Raw genomic sequence first — 26,058 nt, forward strand, 5'->3', positions numbered from 1 at the left:
TATAATCTGAATTATTTTTTGGAAATGTGATTTGGCACACATATACGAAAAACAGATTGTGGGGCAATTGTGGGAATGCCAGGAGACGTCAGAAGGTTGGACCCAAGTCAAATCTCTTTGCTCTTATACTGTAAGTTAAAAGGTAAACACTCTTATCTTACTTTTACAGGTGAAAAGGAGGAGGTGACAAGACTTGGAAATATAACTATCAAATAATGGAAATCAGGCTAGATTACTGCCTAGCAATGTTGTGTTTGTCACTGTCAAGGCTACGCTCTCAAAAGGAACAAGTCTTTATATACCAAAACGTTTAACCGAGAGTAAGTAGGAACAGGGAACCAATAATTGTATTTCTGAAGAGTGTATAATTTTAGAAGCCTATTTTCAAAAGTGGAAAAGGAGTAACTGGATGTATATTTTAAACACAAACTGAGGTTTTAAACATACGACATACAAGAGCTATTTAAATATTTCTTACTAACCTTCACTGAGTAAGCCAGTGAGATAGTAACTGCCAGTGGAAGACCTTCTGGCACTGCAACCACTAACACTGTAACTCCAATAATGAAGAACTTCACAAAATATTGTATATAGATTGGTGTACACTCAGCAAGCCATGGTCTCTTCTGAACCCAGAAGGTATCGATGACAAAATATAATACTAGAATGATAACTGTGATGGCAGACATCAACAGACCTTCAGGATAGAAAAAAGGAAAAAGCAATTATTTCAATATTCTAAACCCTATTCGTTGTCAGTTAACAATATTACACTGTAAAGAATTTTATAACTAGCTTTCTCTGAGAAGCCCTTTTCTCCTTTTTGTACTAACTAATCACTGGATACTGCTAGACTTAACTTTTGCTTCCAGATACAGCTCTGACTCAGGACAATTAGAAGAAAGGCATTTATCACTCTTAATTTTATCTTCTGCCTTCTATCAAGAATAAAACAATAGATAATAAAAGAGAATACTAAAACCTTAGCATAATATGTTACTTTACATGTTCAACATGCAACTTGTCTGACACTGAAAGAGAATCCAGTAAAAACTGGATCAACTGAGAGGCATGAAATTAAATATTCAACTCTACATGTAAAACAGATACAATATACACAAAAAATTATACTATCTGAATTATTTCTTAGTTTATTTTTGTACTATCCTTACTGCTTCATTAACTTAGGAAAACAAATGTTATCTACGCATTAAAAAACACTTAACTACATCATGAAGTATTTAGCGTCTTAAAAATATACATTAAAAAAATAAAGCAAGTCTATACAGCTGGGACTTACAAAGCAAATCCAAAGACTACTAATGCCATCACCAGAAGTCCACTGTTTCCTCCAATACTAGAAGAGTCACTACTACAATTTAGTTACATAACATAAAAGCAAAATAATGGGGTTTTAAAGAATAAGCTTATTGAGGATAGAAGCAAAACCTTCACTTTTCCAAAATATTCCTGGAAATAGCAGAATGATACAATTTAAGTAATGCATACTGATTTATCCACACAGTGTTGTTTTGAAATGGTGATAATGCTTGGGGCATCCTCTGCTTTTTATGTATGAGCCCTAATTTTTCTTCTAAAGAATGGTTCTATGAGCAGGTGTTTTCTAGCAAAGTCAGTGATTTGTAACTTCAGCCTCACAGGTCTTTTCAAACAAACTATATTTAGAAAAATACATTTTTTTCCATAGATAGCCAGTAACATAACGAGCAATATGTGTGGTGGGTAATCTGTAATGAATTAACTTTATAGCAAGCCCTCTCTTTTTACTGCCCACAGAAATTCAGAAAAATTTAGAGATCCATACATAGGTTTGTAAATTGGGCATATTCAGGCACTGATTCTGACTGCTTATTAACTAGCTAACTAGTTGATAATGCCCCCTAAGCTGCCATATTATGGATATCTAAAAGACTCTTAACTACACTGTGAATAAAAACAAGAAAATATTTCTAACTTTATGTTAAAATAAATTTTAACTCTGCCAATAGACATTTTTAGAGCAAAAAATGCACATATATTTTGAAAACAAAAAAAAAAAACTACCTTATTTTCCTCTACATATCATACCTGCTTTGCCGATCTGAACAGCTAGTTTTGTAAGTTTTCCTTGTAAAACAGATTTTTCCTTTTTTGGCAAATTTGCTTTCTTTTTGTCTTTTTCATCACCATCTCCACCTTCTTCACTCTTTAAAGGCTGCATTTCCATGGCTGCACCATCCTGGGCTTTTGCTACATTTAAGACCAAATATAATTTTACTGCATTTTAAAGGCACTATTCATTATTAACAATTAAAAAAATCAATTTCTTTTTCTTTTTTTTTTCAGAGGAAACCTCAAGTCTTTATTTACAGTAACTCACTCTTGATTTGAACAAATGCTAATAATTTTGGTTGTTTCTTAGTCTGGCTCTAATACATCAGAAAAGAACGAATGAGTAAGGACCAGGCTTAAGTGAGAGGTTAACTAAGGGATAAAACTGATAGCTTAGACTTAACAACAACAATAACAAAAAGAGCCACAACACTTAGTGTGTTGCTGGTCAAGAAGAAAAACACAGTAATTTTGCATATGGAAAAGTAAAACTATATATATTCTATCCAAGAAACAGGAATGTATTCAACAGATTTTGGAAGATTTCTTGAGAAAACTTTAAAAAAATCAATTTCTTATAGAAAATGGAAAAAATCTCAGCATCCACTCTTCCTCTATCCCACCCATAAGCTGTGTATGTTTACACAGAGGGAAAAAAACAATAGTGATATTAGCCTGTGAAACTGTACCAGCTGTGAGGATGTCAATTAGGTGATGGTGATAAAACATAAGATCCTTAAACTGAGAACTCAGGAATTCTAATTTCTTTCCCTCTATGTTATATTAGGTAATACCCAAAGCCTATAAATTCCTATCATTTAATTTATGACTATACTGTACAGAATTATGTATCTGTCTGGAGAAATTTGCATATATTTAAATACTTAAACGCAAATAATATTTATACCTTAAACTTTCATATGCACTTTTGTTACCAACTATGTAGTAGATAACATTTAAAGTATGTTACAATATTTGAAATGCTTAAGTGAAAGCTACCTACTACAGCTAAACTTAATTATCAACAAACCATAATTAAAATATTCTCAATATTGTACAGATATAGCATGACTAAGGTCCTGGAAAGAAAGGTTAATTCAAGTTTGTAACATTGTTGATGTTCTCTGCCATGTGTATCCTAATTTTGGACAGATACAGTACATAATATGTCTATTTCTGGACATAATGAAAACAATGTAACTATACTTTTATTGTCCTGAATTTACCTTTGTTGCGATTCTCAATGGCTCCATCCTGCTTCTTATCTGTAGGAACAAAATGGGAATTAAAGCTTTCCAAAAGAAATGAATACAGCCATGCTAAATTATGCAAAGGAGGCTCACATTTCTATAAGAGAATTGTTGAATAATGGCTATACATCTCTGTGTGTGTTTCTGTGTGTGTGTGTGTGTGTGTGTGTGTGTGTGTGTGTGTGTGTGTTATGATGTATATCAATAGACCAGAAAACATTTGGCTTTTAATAAATTGCTACATCAACAACTCCCTAAATCCTACTGTGGAAGAATACTCTAAAATTACTTAATGCATCTATACTTGACTTTTCCATTAAGATTTTAACTCTTTTACAAGTTGCAGAAAATCCAAATATGGTATAAGAAAATAAAAATTTCAAACTACAGACATACCATAATAAAGGAGAAAAGGACAGAGAGAAAGAGAGGAGGGGAATGTTAATAAAAATATAACAGGAATATAGAAGAACTTTGGTGGGGGTGAGAACAAAGAGCATATACAAGACAGGAGAGTCAAGTTACAAAAAATAGAATACAAATGTATTGAAGAAGCCAGCCAATGTAATTCCCCCAGCTAGCTTAGAACACAGTAAGGTAAGATGTCTGAAGCCATAATCAAGGAAGTAGAGTGCTGATTGGAGTAGGAAATATATTAAATATGATAGAAGAAGCAGAATAAATCAGCTTAGTTTTTTTCTGCCATCTCTAATCAAAGAGGACCATCTTCAAACTGGAAAACATGGAACAAGAAGAGCCAGGAAGGAACAGAAGCTCTGGACAGATGAAGAGATAGTAAGAGAATACTTAGCTACTTTCAATGAGCTCAAATTTGGAGACCAGTAGCATTCAAGGCTACTGAAGGAATGGAGACAGATTACCCTGGACTGAATTTAGTAGTTGCCAAAGCAATCAAAAGGATGAGTCTCTAAGTATACAGAAAGAAAAATATCAATCTATCTTATAAGAAAAAAAAAAGGAAAAACAAAACTAGGTAAGTAAACAAAAAGAAAAACAATGATTAGATGTTAATTCCTCCAAATATTCATATTCTGGACTGGATGAACAAAAAGTTATATAAGACCTTATGGGGGAAAAAAAGGTGCTTACTGGAAAACGCTGGTGTCAATAAGAATAATATTATGATAAAAACTTCTTCTTTTTTTTTTTTAGCCAGTCATGGTGCCTGAACTCTGGGCCTGGGTGCTGTCCCTCAGCTCTTCAGCTCAAAGCTAGTGCTCTACCACTTGAGCCACAGCACCACTTCCAGCTTTTTCTGCTTATGTGGTGCTGAGGAATCGAACCCAGGGCCTCATGCATGCAAGGCAAGCACTCTACCACTGAGCCACCTTCCCAGCCCCAAAACGTCTTCTTTTTAATAGGGTCCAATGGCTTCTGATTTCTGAATATTAGGACAGTGTCTTTTCCTGAACTAGGAAATAAACCCAGAACTTTGTATATGCCAGGCAAGTGCTTTACTACTGAGCTATACCTTCAATCCCAAGAGCTTTCCAAGTATATTTTTTTGTTTAAAATAATTTTATAGCTAAAGATAAAATGCAAAGAAAACATAATCAAACCAAATATTAATAACTGCTGCAGAGCTGGAGGTGTAGCTCAGTGACAGAGCATTTGCCTAGCATGTATGAAGATCTAGCATCGATCCAGAGTACCACAATACTACACACCTCTCAAAAGCAAAGGAAACAAACCAAACCAAAAGAAAATAAAAATTACAGAAGAAAAAAAACTCTACTGTGGTATCTCCCCCAACCAAAAGACTACTGTTAACTCCTTGTGTGTGACACAGTTTATTATAGGACAAACATAAAGCATAAAAGTGAAGTCACAGACAAACTATGCAAGTACAGAATGGTAGAAAACTTAAAAAAGATAAAAAACTCAGAGACCAAACTAACATAGCTGATAAAAACAGTTAATACTGAATAGCAAGGGAAAACAAAATAAACAAAAGCCATGGTATAAAGACAATAAAGCCAAATCAAAACATTTAGTAGGTAGTCAATCAGTCTCAAGCTATGTAAAAGGAGATTGGTGTATTTGCCAAAGGCCTTTAATGGACTACTAAAAGAACAATTTTCTTTCCTTTAATATTACTACTTGAAAGAGTAACACTTGGTAATTAATTTTTTGTGGATTTTTTTTTTTGGAGGGGGGGGTCTGGTCATGGGGCCTAAACTCTGGGCCTGGGCATTGTCCCTCAGCTCTTCAGCTCAAGGCTAGCACTCTACCACTTGAGCCACAGCACCACTTCTGGCTTTTTTCTTTTTGCTTATGTGGTGCTGAGGAATCGAACCCAGGGCCTCTGGCATGCAAGGCAAGCGCTCTACCACTGAGCCACCTTCCCCAGCCACTGTGGAATTTTTCACATCAGATTCTCATGTACATTTTAAGATATACTTGCTCTACTTTAAATGTCAAATTGATAGTCTTACTTTTCTTTTCTTTTTTCTTCTCATCTTTCTTCTCTTCTTCTTCACCTCCAGCTCCAAGTAAGGTAAAGATAATTCCAGTTTGAGAATTCACACCTACAGCTGTAACTACCATTCTTCCAGAGCCTTCCATTACATGAGTACCTACAACAGAGAACTTTTTCAGAAAGTTTTTAATATCCTCAAAACAAGATGTTAAATCCTAAATTCTTTTATGATATTAGAATGTTAGCAGTACAAAACAACTTCATTGTGATAAATTCTTTATATTCAGTGTACTTTGAAAAAGCTCATTCACCCTCATTATATTCCCTTCACCCTTCCCCCTTGTCAGACACTGGTGGGTTTCATTATGCTGTCTTCATATTATGAAATCTACTTCAATACTCTCCACTCTCAGTACCCTTCCCTTTTCCTTCCCCCTTTTACTAATCTCCCCTCCCCCAATCTCCCTTCTACACTCAATTCTATATCTCAATTCCTCTTATGTAAAAGAGGAATACAAATTACTTGTACTTCAAGATGTAGAAAGATATGCATTCCTCAAACAAGCCCATAAATATAAAGCACTTAGCATACTGCTTGAAATTTGTGACTTCTGAAAATGCTTATTAAGTAATAAAATGGGATGTATATTTCTCTGAGAAATGTGCTTATAATCCAATACATTCAGCAGCATAAATGTCCTGTTTTCCACACCCAACTCAAATCCACAACTTCTATCTAACCTAAGCTTTTATTCCTACCAGCCTAGATTATTGCAATAGCTTTAGAATTGTTCTCTCTTCTTTTAAAATGTAATACAGTTTAAATGTTCTAAAATGTGATTTTATTATATGCCCATCATGATTCAAAAACTCCTGATTTTATATTGGTGTACTGGGTTAAGTCCAATATCTTCACTTGAAACCAACCAACCTTTTAAACTTTCTCATCGACTACTCTTATGATGAACTTTCATTGCCTAAAGCCATGTAGCAGAGATAGGGACATGACCTGAATTCAGACAATCTTGCAAGTTGGCAGACATTACTGCTCTTATTTTCTACCAACTTGTACGTGTGTATTTCTGCATCTTTCCCCATCTTTCCTCATTATTAGGTTTTCACTCCTTTATTCCAATCTTTTGTTACTTTTAAGCAGACTTAGAAATTTAGCTTTCTCTTTTAAGATTTGGTAAAGTCCTTTTGGTCATTGTTCATCTGCATCTGGTTTTAGTTCACAACCTTCTGGAGGGAAGTACTTACAATACTTACCATCTTACATACCAAACTAATGCTCAAGGATTATTGGCGAAATATAATTATAAAACTAATGCACTTACTTTGGTATTTTAAGGATTTATATTTGACAATAAACTGCTGAATACCTTATCCAACATGAATTTATTTATTTAATTGTCTTGCTTTAAAAATTTATGTTCTGAGCTGGAAGTCAGTGGTTCACAGCTTTACTCCTAGCTACTTGTGAAGCTGAAATATGAGAATCATAGTTCAAAGCCAGACTGGGCATAAAAGCCCATGAGATTCTTATCTCCAATTAACCACCAAAAAGCCAGAAGTAGAGCTGTGGCCATAGTGGCAGAATGCTAGCCCTGAGCAAAAAAGCTCAGGGACAGTATCAGGTCCTGAGTTCAAGCCCCAGGACTGGCACAACACAGAAAAATTCTGGCTTTATGTTGATCTGAATTTTTATGTTCTGTTCTTTCTTACCACAATCTGATAAGATGTTGGTAGTTAATGTGGTCAGCAAGAAAAACAGTTTCTAGTCAGGTCATATCCTTACTACTAGTGGAAATGCCACTTTTAAAAATCTAAATTTAAGAAGCCAAGAACAGCAGACCAAGATGGCATTGTGAGAGTAAATTTAAAAATAAATGCATGTTGTGTTTTTCAGTACATTTTTGGAATAGAGAAATAGATGAAGAAAAACTTTCCCACCCGTACTGTGATAGGGGACTCTATAAAATTATTTTAGTCTTTTTTTAAATATGGAAAATTTAGAGAGTTCTCTTGGTATACTTGGTGTGCTAGGAACCAGTCAACATAAAGCTTACTAGTTATCACTGTTAAAACAGAAAAGGACCAAAGTTCAGTTAAAGGAAATCAACTTGAACAGCTAAGCACTATGTAAATACCCTAGATGTACATAAAAGTCCATTAAGTATATATATAGCAAAAGGCAAAAGAAAATTATCTCAGTTTGCCAAACATTATGGCAAAGTGAGTCTGTGGTAGGAAGGTATGATTATATATTTTCCCTCCTATTAGGAAATGATACAGTTTATTTCATTAACATGAAAAAATGAATATGTATTACTTAGGTACAATACCTTATATATCCATGGTATTTCTGCCCAATGTGTGATATGAACAAAAAGCACATCAATACAAAGAGAAACTCAAATAGAGGATGTGTATTCTAAGTGGCTAGATATTTGTATATATTTGTATATTTGTATATACAAAACTTAAGATTTTTTGGACAAATGTCTATAATTAGGTGTTTTCTTTACTTATAAATGATGTTCATAAAGGTATACATATATAATTAACTTGTATTTCTCGTAAGATTTTACAGCATATATACATTTAATTACTGTGACATTTGTAGTATCTTTTATCAGACATATGCAAAACTTAAAGAGTAATGGTTAAAATGATAGCTTCTGTTCTGAAATTATGATTAACTTAACTGAAACTTGTGATTAGATAAACAAGTTTGACTTCAGTCTCATTAAAATCACATCTGACCAATTAAGATATAAAGCTCATACAGGATGAAAGATTGCACATGCCCAGTTATTTAATAATTAAATCAGTAGGGATTCTCTGACAATGTATACAATGTGAGAATTTCATCAACAACTGGTAGTGGTAACAGGAAACATGTAATGTTTTGGCTTCTTCCAAACATTAGTAAAAATTCAGTGTAACAAATGCAGTTCTGACAATTTCACAAATTCTAAAAAGTATACCAGAAAATTAAGAGTATGAACCTTAGAAATTCTTTTTTTTTTTTTTATTGTAAAGATACTATATAGAGGGTTACAGTTACATGAGTGAGGTAATGAGTACACTTCCTCTTGAACATTGTTACCCCCTCCATTGTTTTCCCCCTACCATCCCCTCCCTCCCTCCCTTCCCCGAGGTTCTTTTTTTTTTTTTTTTGATTGTGATTAAGTGATTACATAATTTCAAAGTCACAAGTTCATTCTAACTTCCCTGGAGCAAATTGTCTACCACAGTCTGTAATATATAACAGTGTTCACATGTTATATACCATATTTGTGATCAGCAGCATGGGGATATTTAGTAGTGGTTCAACCAGATGAGCAGGAGTTCTTTGTTTCTTAAGTCCTGTTAGTTTTGTTGTATCACCTAACATTTTGGATTTAGCATCCACTTATCAGGGAGACCATGTACCGTTTGTCTCTTCGTTCTTGGCTTACCTCGCTCAACATGATTCCTTCTAGCTCCATCCATTTCCCTGCAAATGCCATTATTTTGTCATTTCTAATGGCTGCATAATATTCCATTGTGTATAGATACCACATTTTTTGGATCCATTCATCTGTGGTGGGGCATCTAGGTTGTTTCCATATCCTAGCTATTGAACCTTAGAAATTCTAAGGTAAAGAATTAACATGGTTTGGGGATCAACTTGTGGTGCTTTGGCTCCTTCTCATTATGCATCTTAGAGGGAAGCTGTAAGTTTTTGCACTTTCCTTTCGACTTCATTTCCAACTAGCCCGAGTTTAAATTATCACACTTAAACTTTGACAAATATCTTAACAATTTCTTCCTTATTTTTTAATTTTTGTTTATTATTACTTTTTGTGGTACTGGGTTTCAACTCACAGCCTCTTGTTGACTAGGGAAGTGCTCTGTACCCCTTAATGCCCCTCCCCTACCTTTTATTTTTGCCAGTCATGAGGCTGAACTCAGGGTCTGCGCACTGTCCCCAAGCTTCTTTTGCTCAAGGCTAGCATCCTACCACTTGAGCCACAGCGCTACTTCTAGCCTTTTCTGTTTATGTAGTACTGAGGAATCAAACCCAAGGCTGCTTCATGCATGCTAAGAAAGTACTCTATCACTAAGCCACATTCCCCAGCCCTCCCTCCACCCCCACAACTCTTTTTATTTTTTAGGTAGGTTCTTGTCTGTGCTCAAGAGTAGGCTTTTGACTGAAATCCCTGGATCTATGATACATACATAAGTGGAATCACAGATGTGAGTCACCATGTTTGCCTCACTAGTTAAGATGAGAGAGAGGTGTTTCTAACAAGCTTTTTTTCCCTGGCTAGTCTGAATAGCCATCCTCCCGATAGATCTCTATCTCCAAAATACCTGCGATTGCAGTCAAGAGCCACTTTATCAAGCCTACACCTCCTTTTTAAACAGTACTCTCTCACATAAACTCTTCTTCATCCTTCAAACATGTCTTAAGCATGTACAAATCCATTTCTGACTAGTCTATATGTGAATGTTGCTCTTATACCTAATTCTGCTTAGTCATATATTCTTAAACAGTTTATGTCTCAAACTCATTCTTCAGCAGTTAAATAAAAGAGCTAGATTATGTGAATATTGAGGGTTTTAAAAATCATTTATTAAAAAAAACAAAATATTGTCCTTTGTATACCATCATATTTATTTGCTTTAATCCTATAATCAATCATCCCTTTATACTTCAACAGTCCTTAAGTATGAACATAAACCGTCCTGCTTCAAAAAAACAAAAACAATAATTCAACAGGCATCATTAAGTTTAGATTCCTGTTCTAGATTCAATATTATCTCTGTTGTCTTATAAGAAAGGTCTCTAATGATTATAAGAGCAAAATATAAGCAAATATTGATTGTGTCATATTTTGCCTCTTATGGAAGGAAACTTGTATTGGTCGACAATGGGTATAGCTGTGCTGGAGGAAATAGTTCAAAGTTTAAAAAAGGAATTCATACCTGATAAAAGTAAGGGATCCTTATCTAAAGATTTCTTAACATGATCAGATTCACCAGTCAACGAGCTTTCATCAATTTTGAGATCATTACCCTGAATAAGTATACCATCAGCTGGAAGAAGATCACCTACAACAAAAAAGCAGTGTTATGGATACACTGTAAAGGAGATAACAGTTTTCCATTTAGTTAGATATGTTGCTTTGCTTTACTTACCATATTTCACTTGAGCAATATCCCCAACAGTAATGTCAGCTACAGGTATCTGAATGACCTGACCACCCCTGATGACGGTGAACTTTTGTTCCTGTTCAATTCGACTCTGCAAACCCCTGAACTGTTTCTCCTTACTCCAGTCATTGAAAGCAGTCACTAATACCACACACACCACTGACAAGAGGATTGCAGCTCCTTCAATCCAGCCGGTTTCACCTTCACCTTCTTCCTCCCCAACAGAAACTTCTCCACAAACTATTTGGAAAGAAAGAAAATGCTTATCAAAACATTTTGTATTATTGATAACATAAGCCACACTGTATTTTTGTTTAATCTTTTTTTGTACTGTATCAATTCTGTGTTTATTTCTTTTACTTTATCAATTTTGTGTTTATTCTAAACATTCTTGGACTCAAATATTCTGTAAGGATAAGATCTTACTCTGTCAATTTCAAACCTAAAGGCATGTTACAGAATGCTTCAAAAAACTTCATGTTACACTCCAGACCACTAAAAAAGTAAATCACAATAAAGTGAGTCACACATTTTTTTTCAGAAACTAAAATACCGAATGTTTTTAAGTAGACAACTTATTCTTAATATTAAGCATGTAATGGTGTTATATATACCTTAATTTAAAATATTTCGTTGCTAAAAATGCTAATGATCATCTTAATAATCACCAAATGATAATTTTTATTCTGGTAGGGGGTCTCAACATGATTATTAATGGTGACTGAATAATTATAGTAGTAGATGCTAAGAATGAAGCAGTAAGAACATTCCTTTTTGCAGAAGGTTTTTCTATAGCATTTGATGCTTGATAACCTTCAACCTATAGAACCTTTTTCAAAGCTTCAGTCAATTCTCTCAAACCTTACTGCTTTTTTATTAACTAAGTTTATGTAGCATTCTAAATCATTTTAACAATGTTCACAGGATCTTCACCAATAGATTCCAAATCCTAAGAACCACTATCCATCTCAATTGAGTTTTGCCCCGAGATTGCATCAGCCTTACAGGTCCAGGTTACACGTTTAGTTATCTTTGTAGTTCTATCACATTTACAATTACTTCCTCCACTGAAGTTCTGAGCCTCTCAAAGTCATCCATAAGAATGGGAATCAAGTGCTAAACTCTTGTTAATGGTTATATTTTTTACTTCCTTCCAGAATCACAAATGTTCTTAATGGCACCTATACTGATAAGTTCTTTCCTGAAGTTTTCAATTTACTTTGCCCAAACCCATAAAAAAGAATCTCTACTTGTGGTATTAGAAGTCTTATGAAATGTATTACTTAAAATAACAGAACTGTGGTCATGGGTTGCAAACCAATGTTGTGCTAACAGGCGTGAAAATGTTTGCGTACATCTCCATCACAGCCCCTCAGTAACCAAGTGAACTGTCAATGAGCAGTAATATTTTGAAGACTTCTACCCACCCAGGGTGGTGAGTCTCAACAGTAGGCTTAAAATTCTCAGAAAACCATGCTGTAAGCAGACGTGATACTTTCTTTGTTGTTTTGTTTACAAATCACTGGCAGAGTAGATTTTGTATAAATCTGAAGATTTCTGTATGGCAAAAGGATTGTTGGCTTCAATAGCTGTATTAGCCCTTAATGAGAACAGGCCTGTCCTTTGAAGCTAGGAACTGACTTCTCCTTTCTAGTTATGAAAGTCATAGATGGCATTTTCTCTTAAAATAAGCATGTTTCATCTGCACTGAAAAATGTGTTGTTTCATCTTCATCAATTATTTTAGGTGGGTCTTCTGGATAGCTTGCTGTTTCACCCTGTACTTTCACTTTATTTCACATGATTCTTTTCCTTCAAATTTCTTTTGTTGCTTCCTTACTTTTCCTAGCCTTCACGAAAGTGAAGGAAGTTTATGCCTTCCTCTAGCTTAGACGATGGTTTACAGTAATGATGTGGCTGCTTTGATATTCTATCCAGATCACTAAAACCTTGTCTGTATGAGCACTAAGACTCTTTCACTTGGTTATTGTGTTTTAAAATTTCCCTCAAAACAATTTTTCCTTTGCACTCATAACTGTTTGGCACAAAAGACCTAGCTTTCAGCCTTCTTTGGTCTTACCATGTCTTCTTTATTAAGCTTAATAATTTCTAAAGACATGTCTGAAAGACATTTAGGAGCCTTCTACTTGGACATTTAGGAGCCACTTTAAGACAATAATTAGTCTAAATTCAGCATGATTATCTCAGGAAATAGAGAGGCTTGAAGACAAAAGAGCACACCCAACATTTTTTTTCATCCACATTCACTATTGTATATGGGTCTGGTAGCAAAGATCATTGATAACAGATCACCGTAACAGGTTTTTATAAAAATTACCAACGTATGACAGATGCAAATGAGCCCATGTAGAAAAATGATGCCAACTGACTTGCTCAACACAGGGTTGCCACAAACTTTTAATTCATTTTGTTTAAAAAAAAAAAGCAATATCCATGAAGCACAATGAAGTCAAGTACAATAAAACAAAGTGTTTGTGCTTTTCTTAATCTGCTAAATTAGGCATTGGTTACACTTAAAAGTAGTTGACGCTTTTAATGATATATTTGATGGGCAAAATATGTATGAAAATTGAAGTATTATACACCACTCATAACTCACAATTATGCCACTTTTACTACACTGTCATAAAAAAAAGGCCTGGCTTCTATAATGTGAAATCAAGAAAAATGCTACTTGTGGCTTCACCTGTATGTGGGCCTACTAGGTAGCAGACACTATTTTAGGAGTATAATATATGTTAGCAATTTATATTCACTTTTTCCTCATAGAACTCACATTCACATTACTTTAATAGTGGGAGTGATATAGAAATCATATAATGAAACATAAATAATTAACTTCAGGTATCTTCAAGTCCACACAAAAAATAATAATGCGCTTAGGTTGAAGGAACCAAGAAGCCCCTCTGAGGTATCTACAGCATTTGGACTAGGAGCCAAATGTTAATAGGGAAACAACCACATAGATCTAAGGGAAAAGAATTCCAGGGAGAGTTTAAAGTTAGTACAAGTGCTATATGGGAAAAAAAGGGGAGGGGGACCAGAAAGGAAGAGATGAGGAATGACCTCTCAAAAACCCCAAACACTCAAATACTGTAGGGTCAGTACAGTAAAATGGAATGGTGTTTTTTTGGACTTTGGGCTAAAATCTACTTTTGAGTCTAAAATCAATTCAGGGGCCCATGACCAACTTGTTAAAGAAAATGAAACAGACTAAAATAGACTAAAAAATAAAAGGATATACATGTAGGAAGTAAAGTATTGTTCCTTGAAGCTTTACTTTTGTTATTTATAAATTCACGGAAAGGGATATACTTTTCTGGATTGCTAGGTAAAATTATTTCTTCCTGAAATGTCTTAAAAGTCACTGGCTGGACATAAACCACAAGAAAAGTGATACAGGAAAATATGTACACAAAAGGCATTTAGAATGATTAAAGCATGTTCTAGAACTCTCCAGAATGTGAGAATGCTTATTAGAGATTTTTCTTGGGAGAGTGTGTGGGACAGGTTAATGACAGAATACAGAATTAAGAGTAAGACTCATTAGGAAAGAAGTTAGAAAAGATGAAGTGAATGATTACACACACAAAAACAATCTGGAGAAACATTAGAATGGAGCCATCAATGAGTATAGAGCATTTTTCTAAGATGAGGTAGAAACAGAATGAGTCATGTGATGTTGTTTCTTGCCCCCCATTCAAATACTGGAAGTTATGTTTTAATTATTTTCAAGCTGAAAATGAAATAACTAGTTGAATGAACTTTTAGTTTACATTCTTTTAAACACTAGTTGTTAATACAACCTCCCTCCCTACCCAGAAGATAGACTAATTTTCTTAATTAGAGCAAGCCTGGATTTGAGATGAAGTTTTAAACACCACATTAAAAACTTTAAACAATCTGGAAACAGCTAAAATATTATCCAAATGAAGCACTTAAGTAGGTTTTATATTATTTATTAAAAACATAAAAATGTAATAATTTATAGTGTGCATGAACAACAGACTGACATTAGAAGATGGAATTCATCAGTTACATGTCAACAAAAAAAATGTAATAATTTATAATATAGTGTGCATCAACAACAGACTGACATTAGAAGATGGAATTCATCAGTTACATGTCAACAAAAATTTTGTGCAATTGATAGATGGGACTGAGAATTGATTTGGTTGAGTAAACTTCCATTTGAATTTATATAATGTGTTCTTCTCAGCTATGAAAAACAATAAAACCGGGTTAAAAAATAAATTTTAGACCTAAATTAGGTTAATATTCCTGTTATTCAGCTATATTAAATAATGAAAAATTCAAACAGTCATCTTTATTTTCCGTTTTGAATATTTTTGAAACAAATTAATGATACATTTCATTTCATATACACTTGTAATCCATATTATACAGATGAGATTAAAGCCATCTTTAAACACATGGTAGCAAAATATTCTAGTAACGAAATTCTTTTCCTACTGATGACCACAACAAATTATTTAAAGGAGTTGTAGGGAAAAAGACCCAGACCATACTTATAAAAGGACTACAGTTTATAGTTATGTAGTTTTTGTTTTGTTTTTATTTTTTTGGTAGTACTAGAGTTTGAACAATGGGTCTTGTGCTTGCTAGGTAGGTACTGCAGTACTTGAACCATGCCCCAAGCCAATTAGTTTACAATACTCTCAAGTGGAAAGACAATAAAAAAAATCTATTTTACCAAAAAGGTTCCCTTGTAAATATCTTCAACTGAGAGATATACAATCTAAGTTTCCCTTAAATTCCTCTGTCAGAAAGCCAATCTTTCATTAAAAAAAAATAATAAAACCCAAAAACTCTTAGCTATTTCTTGTGTATGCATTAACAGTATACAAAAGCCATTTGTAGAGTGCTGTTCAGGAAATTATATAACAAAATTGTTCAAATATCACATTACATTGGATGTATTGAATCAAGATGTGGAGATTAGGAGTCTGTGGTTCAAGGCTAGCCCAGGCACAAGTTTATGGGACTCAATCTCAACCAATGGCAGAGTACAATGTTATGTGCCTGTCACACTCAGCTCTGTAGGAAAACACAGATGCGGGACAGAGATTCAAGCCAGCTAGGCATAAAGCCAGACCCTATCTCAAAAAATAACTAATGGAAAAAAAACAACTGGTGGAGTGGCTGAATGCCTGACTAGCAACTGCAAGGCTTTGAGTTCAATTCTCAGTATTGAAAAGAAAGTAGAAATGATTATTATTTACCATGATGCCAAAGTATCTTTTCATGAACAGTGTTAATTAAAGGATCTTTTAAAAGGGTCTATGACAGGTGTAGATTATCTTCTCAGTTGGGCCTAATACCATAATCTCTAACAAATTCGGAAAAATTTTGGTCACTCTGTAAATAAAGTAGTTTGGATTCCAGAAAGATTTGTCCTAGACATTGTTGGTAGAGTCCATTCTAGTGAAATTGTTTTCTTTCTCTATCTGTAGTACTTGTGTTTTGGCTTTGGGATTTCTACTTGTTGGCAGGCTCTCTACCACATGAGAGCTTGGTCTCACATTTTGGTTTAGATTGGTATGGAACCATGATTCTTTAGATCACTGCTTCTTGAGTAGCTGCAATTATACAAGGAACCACTGAATTCTTCTTAGTTTTCTTTACTTTTCTTATAGCTTTAGCAGGAAAAGTGCTAAAAGTAAAATTTTTAATAATCTAATAACTCAGTGAACTCCAGAACACCAATTCTTAATATCTATGGTAAAAGCTGGATAAATGGAAAACTGGCTAAACCAACTAGGCATCTCTTTTCAGACCAACACACATATCTATATTTCTTGCCACACACCCACACCTCTACCAGGTAAGCACACTTTCACATAGGTAACCAAACAGCCCAAACACAAACATACTTTTAAAATTTGGAAAGATTGGAAAGATACATTAAAAATCATATAGCAGTAATCTCTAGAAAGAATTTTTTAAAAAAATGTTATTACTTCCTTTAGACAGCCTTTTCCCACCTTACCTTTTTATACAGCAAAATATTACTATGTATTTAAGAAAAACACAAAAAATTGCCTACTAATACTGGTAAGAGCATTGCCTAAATACTTTTCTATTTACATCAGTGCTACTCAACCAGAGGCAATTTTACCCCCATGAAAAGACATGACAAACTTTAAAGTATTTGTTGCCTCACCTGGGGTAAAGGTACAAAAACATAGCAACAAAACTATTCTGGCTCAACATTTCAACAGTGCTGCTGCTCCTAGAAACCTGGTTTTATATTGATCTCAGATAAACTGGCTTATTCTTTGACTAGCTTCCTTAAAAAAAAAAAGTAAAGTCTTTACACACCCTTAGGCACAATTCCCTTGAAGGTATTACTTTGTATTACAACTTAAGCAACTTTTAGAGTTAATGAAGATTTGATTCTTCACAGCTTAAAAGGCATCAGAATGCAACTTTTACATGCAAAAAGTACTGTGCTGAACCTCTCTTTTGATCTATAAAATACTACTGTATGACTTTATCATTAGTTGAGTACAGTAACCAAAACGAAGCTAGAATTACTAACAATTATAGGACATACTAACAATAATATTCAAGTAATTTTAAAGAGATAAATGAAAGGTAATGAACAAAACAATGCCTTCTGTGGCTACAAGTTAAAGCAGATTTATTTACATTACAATGCATTTCTTCATTGGTTAGGATACTTTTAAAGTTACTAAGATTCCCTTCTCAACAAATAACCAAGAAGTGGTGGAGTGTTTATGAAATCCCAGCTATGTGGGAGTGCAGTTAGGAGTTATAGGCATAGAAGCATAAGACCCTAATATATATATATATACATATATATGTGCATATATATATGCATATATGCACACCTAAAGCAAAAAAGCAAATAAATAAGGGCTGAGGGCCTGACTCAAGCAATAGAGTATTATCTAGCAAGTATAAGACGTTGAATTGAAAGCCCAGCACTACAAAAGAATATCCAAATGCTCAAAAATCTGAAAGTTTTTTGTTTTTTTTTTGGTTAGCCAGGGCACTGTCCCTGAACTCTTCAGCTCAAGGCTAGCAGTCTATCACTTGAGCCACAGCATCACTTCCGGTTTTCTGGTAGCTAAATGGAGATAAGAGTCGCATGATGTTCCTGTCCGGACTGGCTTTGAACCGCGACCCTCAGATCTCTGGCTCTGAGTAGCTAGAATTATAGGCATGAGCCACTGGTGCCTGGCGATCTAGAACTTTTTGAGAACATGATAGTGCAAAATTCCATACCATGCAACTTTGTTTCATGCATAAAATTATTTAAAATATTAAATAGTGATAGCATAGATCATGTCATATATGTGTAGTGTTCATGTGTAACAACTGGGTCATATATGCATACTATGTGACATATACAACACATAGTGTATATGGCACATTGTTAAACTTCTGTGTTTATTATAAAATTCAAGTAACATTTTCTTTTTTTCTTTTTCTTGTCGGTCATGGGGCTTGAACTCTGGGCCTAGGTGCTGTGTTTTATTGGAGATAAGAGTCTCACAGACTTTCTTTCCTGGGCTGGCTTTGAACTGCAATCCTCAGGTAGCCTCCTGAGTAGCTAGGATTATAGGCGTGAGCCACTGGTGCCCGGCTCCAGTAACATTTTCTAATGCAATTTTGAAAATTATTTCAGGTAATATACTGAGAGCACTCAGAACCGTGCCTAGCACATCACAGTCAGTACTGAAAATTTGGCTTATGTATTAAGCAAATGAATATGCTGAAATAGCATCACATAACTGCCTTTTATCCCCCCTATTTACTTACGTGCATTATCCCCTTCTGGAGGTTGATAAAAAGAAAGGCCCAATGACACTATGGCTGCAATTTCTAAAATAATTAAAGTGACATCTTGTAATGCTTCCCATACTAACTGAAGAAAGGTTTTTGGCTTTTTAGGAGGTATAAAATTCTTTCCAAACGCTGCTTCTCTTCTTTCCAGATCTGCAGGGTTTCCACTTAAACCTAATAAAAAGAAATAAATATCAATGAAAAATACCTGTATCTACTGAAAAGACACTAGATCATTACACCTTAGACTGCAGTTTACAAGGTCCTACAAAAATGTTTATTTTCATGCTTTAGGCATTTCAGTCACTGAAAACATGTGCAGTGCTTTACTTCAAGAATTCATTTCTAGTAGATAACTCAAGAATGGGACTGAGGGTTAGGCATGTATTCTGGTTGTCTAGCACGCACAAGGTCCTGGAATTGAAAAAATGAACTTCAAATATTCACTTTCCCAGTGGTTTATTTCTCATCATAATTTTATACCATATTAAAAGCTGTAAGACCAGAACTAATTATGACCATGTGATAATACTATAATATTTCCATCACCTTTAGGGTATTTTCCCTTTCAAAATGGGACAGTCATACATAATACATATACATACATATACATACACATATTTGAAGATCTGATTTAGTTCTTGAATCCTGAATAATTAACTAAAAGTGTTTGACTTTTATTTACGGAACAACATGGAAAGGTATAATTTGTCACAACGTCTAAAAACTCAAGTGAAATGTCTCTTAGATTGAGAAAAGATTCAGCAAACCATAAAACATAGGAGACTTAGAATGACCTTTGTTTCAAGAAACAGGAAGTACCACTGGCTGACTCTACTTGCTATCACTGTAAGGCAAAAGGCACACTACAGAACAGAATACTTATTGTTTGGAGTGCAGAATTATAAGATATGAGGGAGGAGGTTAAATGAACATTCCTTTGCCTTGTCTTCAACTTATTAAGTACATCCACTTTAACCCTGCTTACCCTGCTAAACCTACATAGATTCCATTAGTATACATAGGTACATGTTATGTGGACACAATAATTCAACAGTGACAAGTTTTACTTTAAATTGAACAAAGGACTGCAGATGCCAGAGGAACAGTACTTTTAATTTGTCACTTTAGACCCAACTTCAACTTGGATTTTTTTGGCAAGAGCCATTTCATGAAAAATTATGAAAGGAAGATACGAAAGAAGATTACTGGAAGGCTCTTGTTTCTAAGCTCTTTAGGTATTAATTTCAAATGCTAAAGGCATATAGAGTAGAAACAAAATACAGAATAAAAAAATGAGAAGTGAACACAAACTTCAAGCAATTATTTTGTTGAAGGTATCTGATGATTCCAGAGTTAAGTTCTTAGTTTCAACTGTAACATGGTTAAACTGGGCAGTTCAAAAAGCATTTTAGATTTCTGATGTGAGAAGTCATCACCCAAAACCTTCCACAGAGCACTAAGCTTGGAAACAGAATCACTGGAAAGGGAAGTAAAGAACTACAGTAATAGTGATGTTATTAGATAATAGGTAATTTGTCTTGTTTCATGTCTTAACGCTCTCAGTAGCATAAAGAAAATGAAAGAGGGTAAATTTATTGTAACTCTTCTAAACTATCACCACACACATAAGCACGCACACACTATATAGTTCATGAACAAAGTTGCTTGGCTTTAGAAGTGCAACTACTGAAATTTGTGTAAATCATTTCTTGGAGTTAAAGACACTACTATTTGTTGGTAAAACCTGTAAAATTGTTTTAATGTACCAAAGAAAATGTACAGTTTATAAATCACAAATTATAGAGATATTGCTATTAAGTCAGAGAAAATAAATTACAAACTAATCGAACACAATAGTCTTAACTACATTTTGAGGGCAAATACTTTCTGAAAAAAATTGTGAGTCTAACTATAATAAAGCTACTGGTTTCATAACAGTAAGTGATTCTCCAACAGTTATTTGCTGAACATCTACTAACTAACTACTTCCACATACTGTTCTATATGTTGAGAAGCCAGTGTTGAAAAAGACAACTTCTCTGTCCAACAAGTACATACTACACTACAGGGAGACAAAAAGCTACACAATTAAAGCAATTAGATACATATAAGAACAGTAAAAAGAGGGCACACTAAAACTCTTACTGGATTGCCACAGCTTTTCGGAAGAGCTAACATATGATTTGAGTCTGAATGATGAGGAGTCATCCATGAGAAGGCTTAGAGCAAAACTCTTCCAGCAGCATAAAAACAAATACAAAAGCCCAGAGACCAAAACAAAGACTACTCAGAAGTCAGAAACAAGCCACTGGGGCTAGAGTCCAGTGAGGAAAAAAGGAAATGGTATGATGGAAGAAGTAGCCAGAGGCAAGATCTTGAGTATATGTAGAGGAATGGCATTTAAGTATGGTAGAAACCACTAGGTTTTAAAGCAGGGAAGTGGTAAATAATCTTCAGTTTAGAAATGTCATTTAAATTGCTATGTAAAGAAAAAATTAAAGAGAGCCAATAGCAGAGGGAAAAGACTAGCTGGAAGGTTATTTCAGTAAAAATAAGAGAGGAGCCTGGAAGGTGGCTCAGGGGTAGAGTGCTTGCCTCTCATGCATGAGTCCCTGGGTTCAATTCCTCAGTTACCACATAAACAGAAAAAGCCAGAAGTGATACTGTGGCTCAAGTGGTAGAGTGCTAGCCTTGAGCTGAAAAGCTGAGGGACAGCCCTCAGGCCCAGAGTTTAAGCCCCATGGCTGACAAAAGAGAGAGAGAGAGAGAGAGAGAGAAAGAGAGAGACAGGGGGGTGCGGGGGGGGGGAGAGAGAGAGGGGAAGGTGGTTAAGTTTGAGTTTTAGAAGTAGAAACTGAGGAATAACTGTATCTACCAGATACCACAGAAGATCAGACAATCTGAGGAATGACTGGATGTGGGATGAAAAGGAGAGAGAAGAATGACAGAATGATATCTAGCACCTTTTTTTTGGGGGGGGGGGGGGTCGGTCCAAATACTAGAATGGAACAGTTTACTGTAATATTAGAAATACGGTTGGTTTCACTGACAAATCATAATGGATGTGTAATTCAGTGGGTGGGCAACTGAGATATTTACGAAGAGAGGGGAGGTTTTTTTTTAGAATGCAAAATCAGTAGAAAGGGTAAGGTAAAAATGATTTTATTTATACTTCTAAAAAAAAACAATTAGAGTTGCAAAGTAATCAGATGTCTAGTCAAAATCAGAATGCAGGAAAAATCCCCTATGCCAGGGAATCATCAATATACAGGATTCAAATGAATCCACAGGACAGATGAGAGCTTCTAGAAAGCTAGTTTAAGAGAACAGGATGGGCTGGGCGCTGGTGGCTCATATCTGTAATCCTAGCTACTCAGGAGGCTGAGATCTGAGGATCATAGTTGGATGCCAGCCCAGGCAGGAAAGTCAGTGAGACTCTGATCTCCAATAAGCCACTCAGAAAACCAGAAGTGGTGCTGTGGCTCAAGTGGTAGAGTGCTAGCCTTGAGCTGAAGAGCTGAGAGAGACAGTGTCCAGGCCCAGAGTTCAAGTCTCATGACTGGAAAAGGGGGAGGGGGTGAGAAGAACTGGTTGAAGGCTACAAGCCCTGGAACACTCCATCATTTGATGGTCAGATGGGAAAAAGAAGCCAAAGGCAACTGAGAAGGAAAAGCTAAGTGGGAGGTGACAATGGGGATAAAGCACAACAAAACAAAACATGTTCATGCAGTACTACTGAAACCCAGGAAAAAAATTTAAAAAGAAAACACGCTGACTAGTGTTAGTAGGCTGAGAAAGATGAAGTCAGAGAATGGATTACTTTCTTTCATTAGATAATAGAGGCTGATGATCTAGATAAGGAACCTTCCAGTGGTATTACATAGAATAAAATCTGATTAGTCAGAACTGAACAGAGAATGGGAATGAGAAAATGAAAATAGCAAGTACAGATAATTTTTTCAGTGAATATGATGTAGTGGGGAGATGTAAAGGTGAGTTAAAGTGGTTTTTATTTGCATTTTGGCTTGCTAACAGTGAATGACAGGCAGTAAAGCAAGTTATTTACCAAAGATAATAAGAAGTAGAGAAGATGACAGCAATGATACAAAACACAAAGGGTAATACTGAAGAACCACCTCTGAAAAAGCAAAAAGGAATGGAACCACAGTGTGTATAGGTGCTAGCCTAATATAGATATAGGAAAATAATTGCAAGGAGAAATGAATATTTGTGAGAAAGATATATAGCAAGACTGATAGGGGAATGAAACTTGGTCCTAGTTTTAAAAATATACAAGATTCATCAATCATTTGGAGGGAGTAACAAGAAAATGTAAAATTCTGTGGGCTGAACTGGCAAGGAAGTCAAGGACATGCATAGACTTGATCTCTCGTGGCTCAGCTTTACAAAGAAAACATAATCCAAACCCATCAAAACAACTTCAGAATTACATGCTTCTGAGGCTTGGATCCACCACTGTTGGAAGTAAAAAGAGCCATGTTCATTTATGAGTAGATAATGACTCAATAGTACTATTATCTTTATATTTGAAAAACAAAGGCCTTGATTTTTTTATCAAGACCTTGATATTTGATATAAAAAAGTAATATCTCAAATTGTTGGGGCTAACTCAGGAAAGACAGGAATGGTTTACTAGAATGTTGGAAGCATGTGGATTTAGCTGAAAATGATTACAAATATACAGCACCTACTAGTCCTCTTAAATTCTGTACCTCAAATTGTGCCTGCATTTGTGTATGTATGTATCTGCATGTGAAGGTAGGAGGAGGCAGCAGCAGCCAATCTGACTTCTCTGTGAGGTCCAAAGCAAAACAATGCAGATCTAGAAAAATATGTGGAAATTTGTGCTCATGTGCACACTTCTTGGTACGCAACCTAACTCTCCCTCTATTCTCAATTTCAAAGGAAGGGCTCATCTCTTCTCTCTTTCCCAAGTTTTAGAACCACCGGAATATTGTCAAACTTACATATTCATTCCTAAATATCTACCAAGTGCCAAGCATTGTGAAGGCAATAAACATACAAACAAGATATAAATTAGCCAGGATGCCTTTCATGAAATATTTGCCTCCAAGGAGTTTGGAAGGCAGAATTTAGTGATTAGTTAAATACAACCAAGTATATCAAGGATTACAATGAAGCCATTGAGGAAACTGAGACATACATATGAAAGTAGAATCCACATGTAAGGTATTGGATAGATGGGCTAATTCTATGATATATTGGAGTTGATATATTAACACTGGTTAAGATATAAACAGTTATAATAAGGTTTCCTATCTTTATTAAATAATGAAGCATTTTATCCTTTATAGAGGATAGTATTTTAGGCAAAGGTCAAGTGTTTTAGATAGAAATCACTAGAAGAAGCCCAAGAGCAAGTTTTTTAAGACAAATTTTTGCTATGCTTCAAAAGTTAAAGATCAGAGGTTTTTTGTTTTTGTTTGTTGTTGTTTTTGAGAGAGATTAGAAAAACAGGGATCAGATCTCAAGAAGATTTAAGCCTAAATGAGAAATCTAAACTCCATTCTGATGATACTATAAAACCACTGCTGGCTTCAAGTAGAAAAGTGAAAGGCAATGTGAAGAAAGGCAAGAGACACTAATTTTACCTAAATTATTGTAAGGCAACATAGTAAAATCTAAGAGGATAGTGGAGATAAAGATAGCTACTCTCAGTTAACAGAAAGTGAGTTATCAGAATTTCCAATAATTGTCAATGAAGGGAGCGAGAGTAGGTGAAAAGTTCATGTCAAACTCAAATCTACAGAAGTTTCTGGCTTAGATGGATAACAATTTTACTGAAAAGAGGGTGGTACTTTTAGAAGGAAACGTTTGAAGAGTATAAAACAATGGAGGTATTAAAAAGGACTCAGGTCTTTATTCCCCAGCTTCAGGAGGAAATCCTGGACTATAGGGAATCACCCAGGAGAGCACAGAAACCTGAGGATAACCTAACGGTAAACACAGGAAGAGAGTTCTTAAAGAGTACAGCATTAATAAGAAAAGGAAGTACGTCTACAGTAATCTGAAAACTAAGGGTAAAAAAATAACAATACTAATGTCCATGCTACTTCACATTTTTTCATATGTGAAAGCACTTGAACATGCTAAAGTTAGCAAAGTAATGTTAAAATTATCTTTTAAAAATTCACAGGTAATGAAAACTAATGATGAGAGCAGTTATGAAAATAATACAGTAGCAATACATTTCTAGGACTAGGTCACGTAAAATCAATATAAAACTTGCAATGGTACCATCCCTCCAAATACTTGCTGAACACCCATGCTAATCTAGATAATCTAGCATAAACAACGAGGCTAGAACATTCCTGTAGTAGTCTTATAAGTTAATAAGGATTTATACTGGATAAAGAATTGATTTTGGGGAAGTGGCATGATATTAGGAACTAAACTCAGTGCAACATGATTGCTAGACAAGTATTCTACACTTGGGCCACTCCTCAAGTACTTTTCATTTTCACATGTTTTTCACACAGGGCTAACTTTGCGTTGGCTGGCTTCAAATTGTGATCCTTTCCCAGTAGCTGGGATTACAGGCATAGGACTTCATGTCCAGCTAGTATGGCAAATATAAGCTGTCATCTGAAACATGATGGGAACTTCAGACAATCAGACAACTTCTGTTAATGCTATCCTGTTTTCTACCACACAAAAAATTTCTTTCTACCATTTTCTCTTTTTTCATTTTGTTCTTTGTCTCTTCTACTTAATTGTTAGCAATCAACACTGCAAAAGCAATGTTTCACTTTATCTTATGCCTTTTCTAAGTCCACGAAGCTAATGCTTCTTACAGAATACCACTTGACACCTGCTTTTAATTTTTATGAATTTATTTTTATACTTTGTTTATTGAAATCTGCTATATAATGAACTGATACTAGAGCTAGAAACTTGCATTCCAGAAATCTTATTATTAGAGGATCTTCCCTACCATTCAACATAAAGAATTCATTGAAATAGGAAAGATACTAAAAGCAATTTTAAAAATAAAAGGAACAAGAAATGCAATTTAGAATATAAGAAAGTCAATGTAAAAAAAATAACAAATATTACAGGAAAAATGTTAAAGTAATTTTACATAATTCAGATGTTATAAACAGGGTATTTTGGTATAAAAATACATTCTTGAATCCCAAAGCCTTTAGGACAG

At 34.8% G+C, this 26,058-nt stretch overlaps 1 protein-coding gene across 2 annotated transcripts in view; it reads right to left on the minus strand.

Moving 5' to 3' along the window:
• Positions 1-26,058, minus strand: part of Atp2b1 (ATPase plasma membrane Ca2+ transporting 1) — a 101,860-nt gene that overhangs the window by 29,560 nt on the left and 46,242 nt on the right. For both annotated transcript variants that reach the window (XM_042693293.1, XM_042693292.1), the window contains exons 3-9: positions 18,837-19,034; positions 10,993-11,247; positions 10,780-10,905; positions 5,819-5,959; positions 3,339-3,377; positions 2,089-2,250; positions 483-697 (exon numbers count right to left, since the gene is read on the minus strand). In XM_042693293.1, coding sequence (XP_042549227.1) covers positions 483-697; positions 2,089-2,250; positions 3,339-3,377; positions 5,819-5,959; positions 10,780-10,905; positions 10,993-11,247; positions 18,837-19,034 — 1,136 coding nt within the window. The remainder of the gene's footprint in view (positions 1-482; positions 698-2,088; positions 2,251-3,338; positions 3,378-5,818; positions 5,960-10,779; positions 10,906-10,992; positions 11,248-18,836; positions 19,035-26,058) is intronic.

This window comes from Dipodomys spectabilis, unplaced genomic scaffold (genome assembly GCF_019054845.1).
Source record: "Dipodomys spectabilis isolate Male_0828 unplaced genomic scaffold, ASM1905484v1 ptg000163l, whole genome shotgun sequence".
NCBI lineage: Eukaryota > Metazoa > Chordata > Mammalia > Rodentia > Heteromyidae > Dipodomys > Dipodomys spectabilis.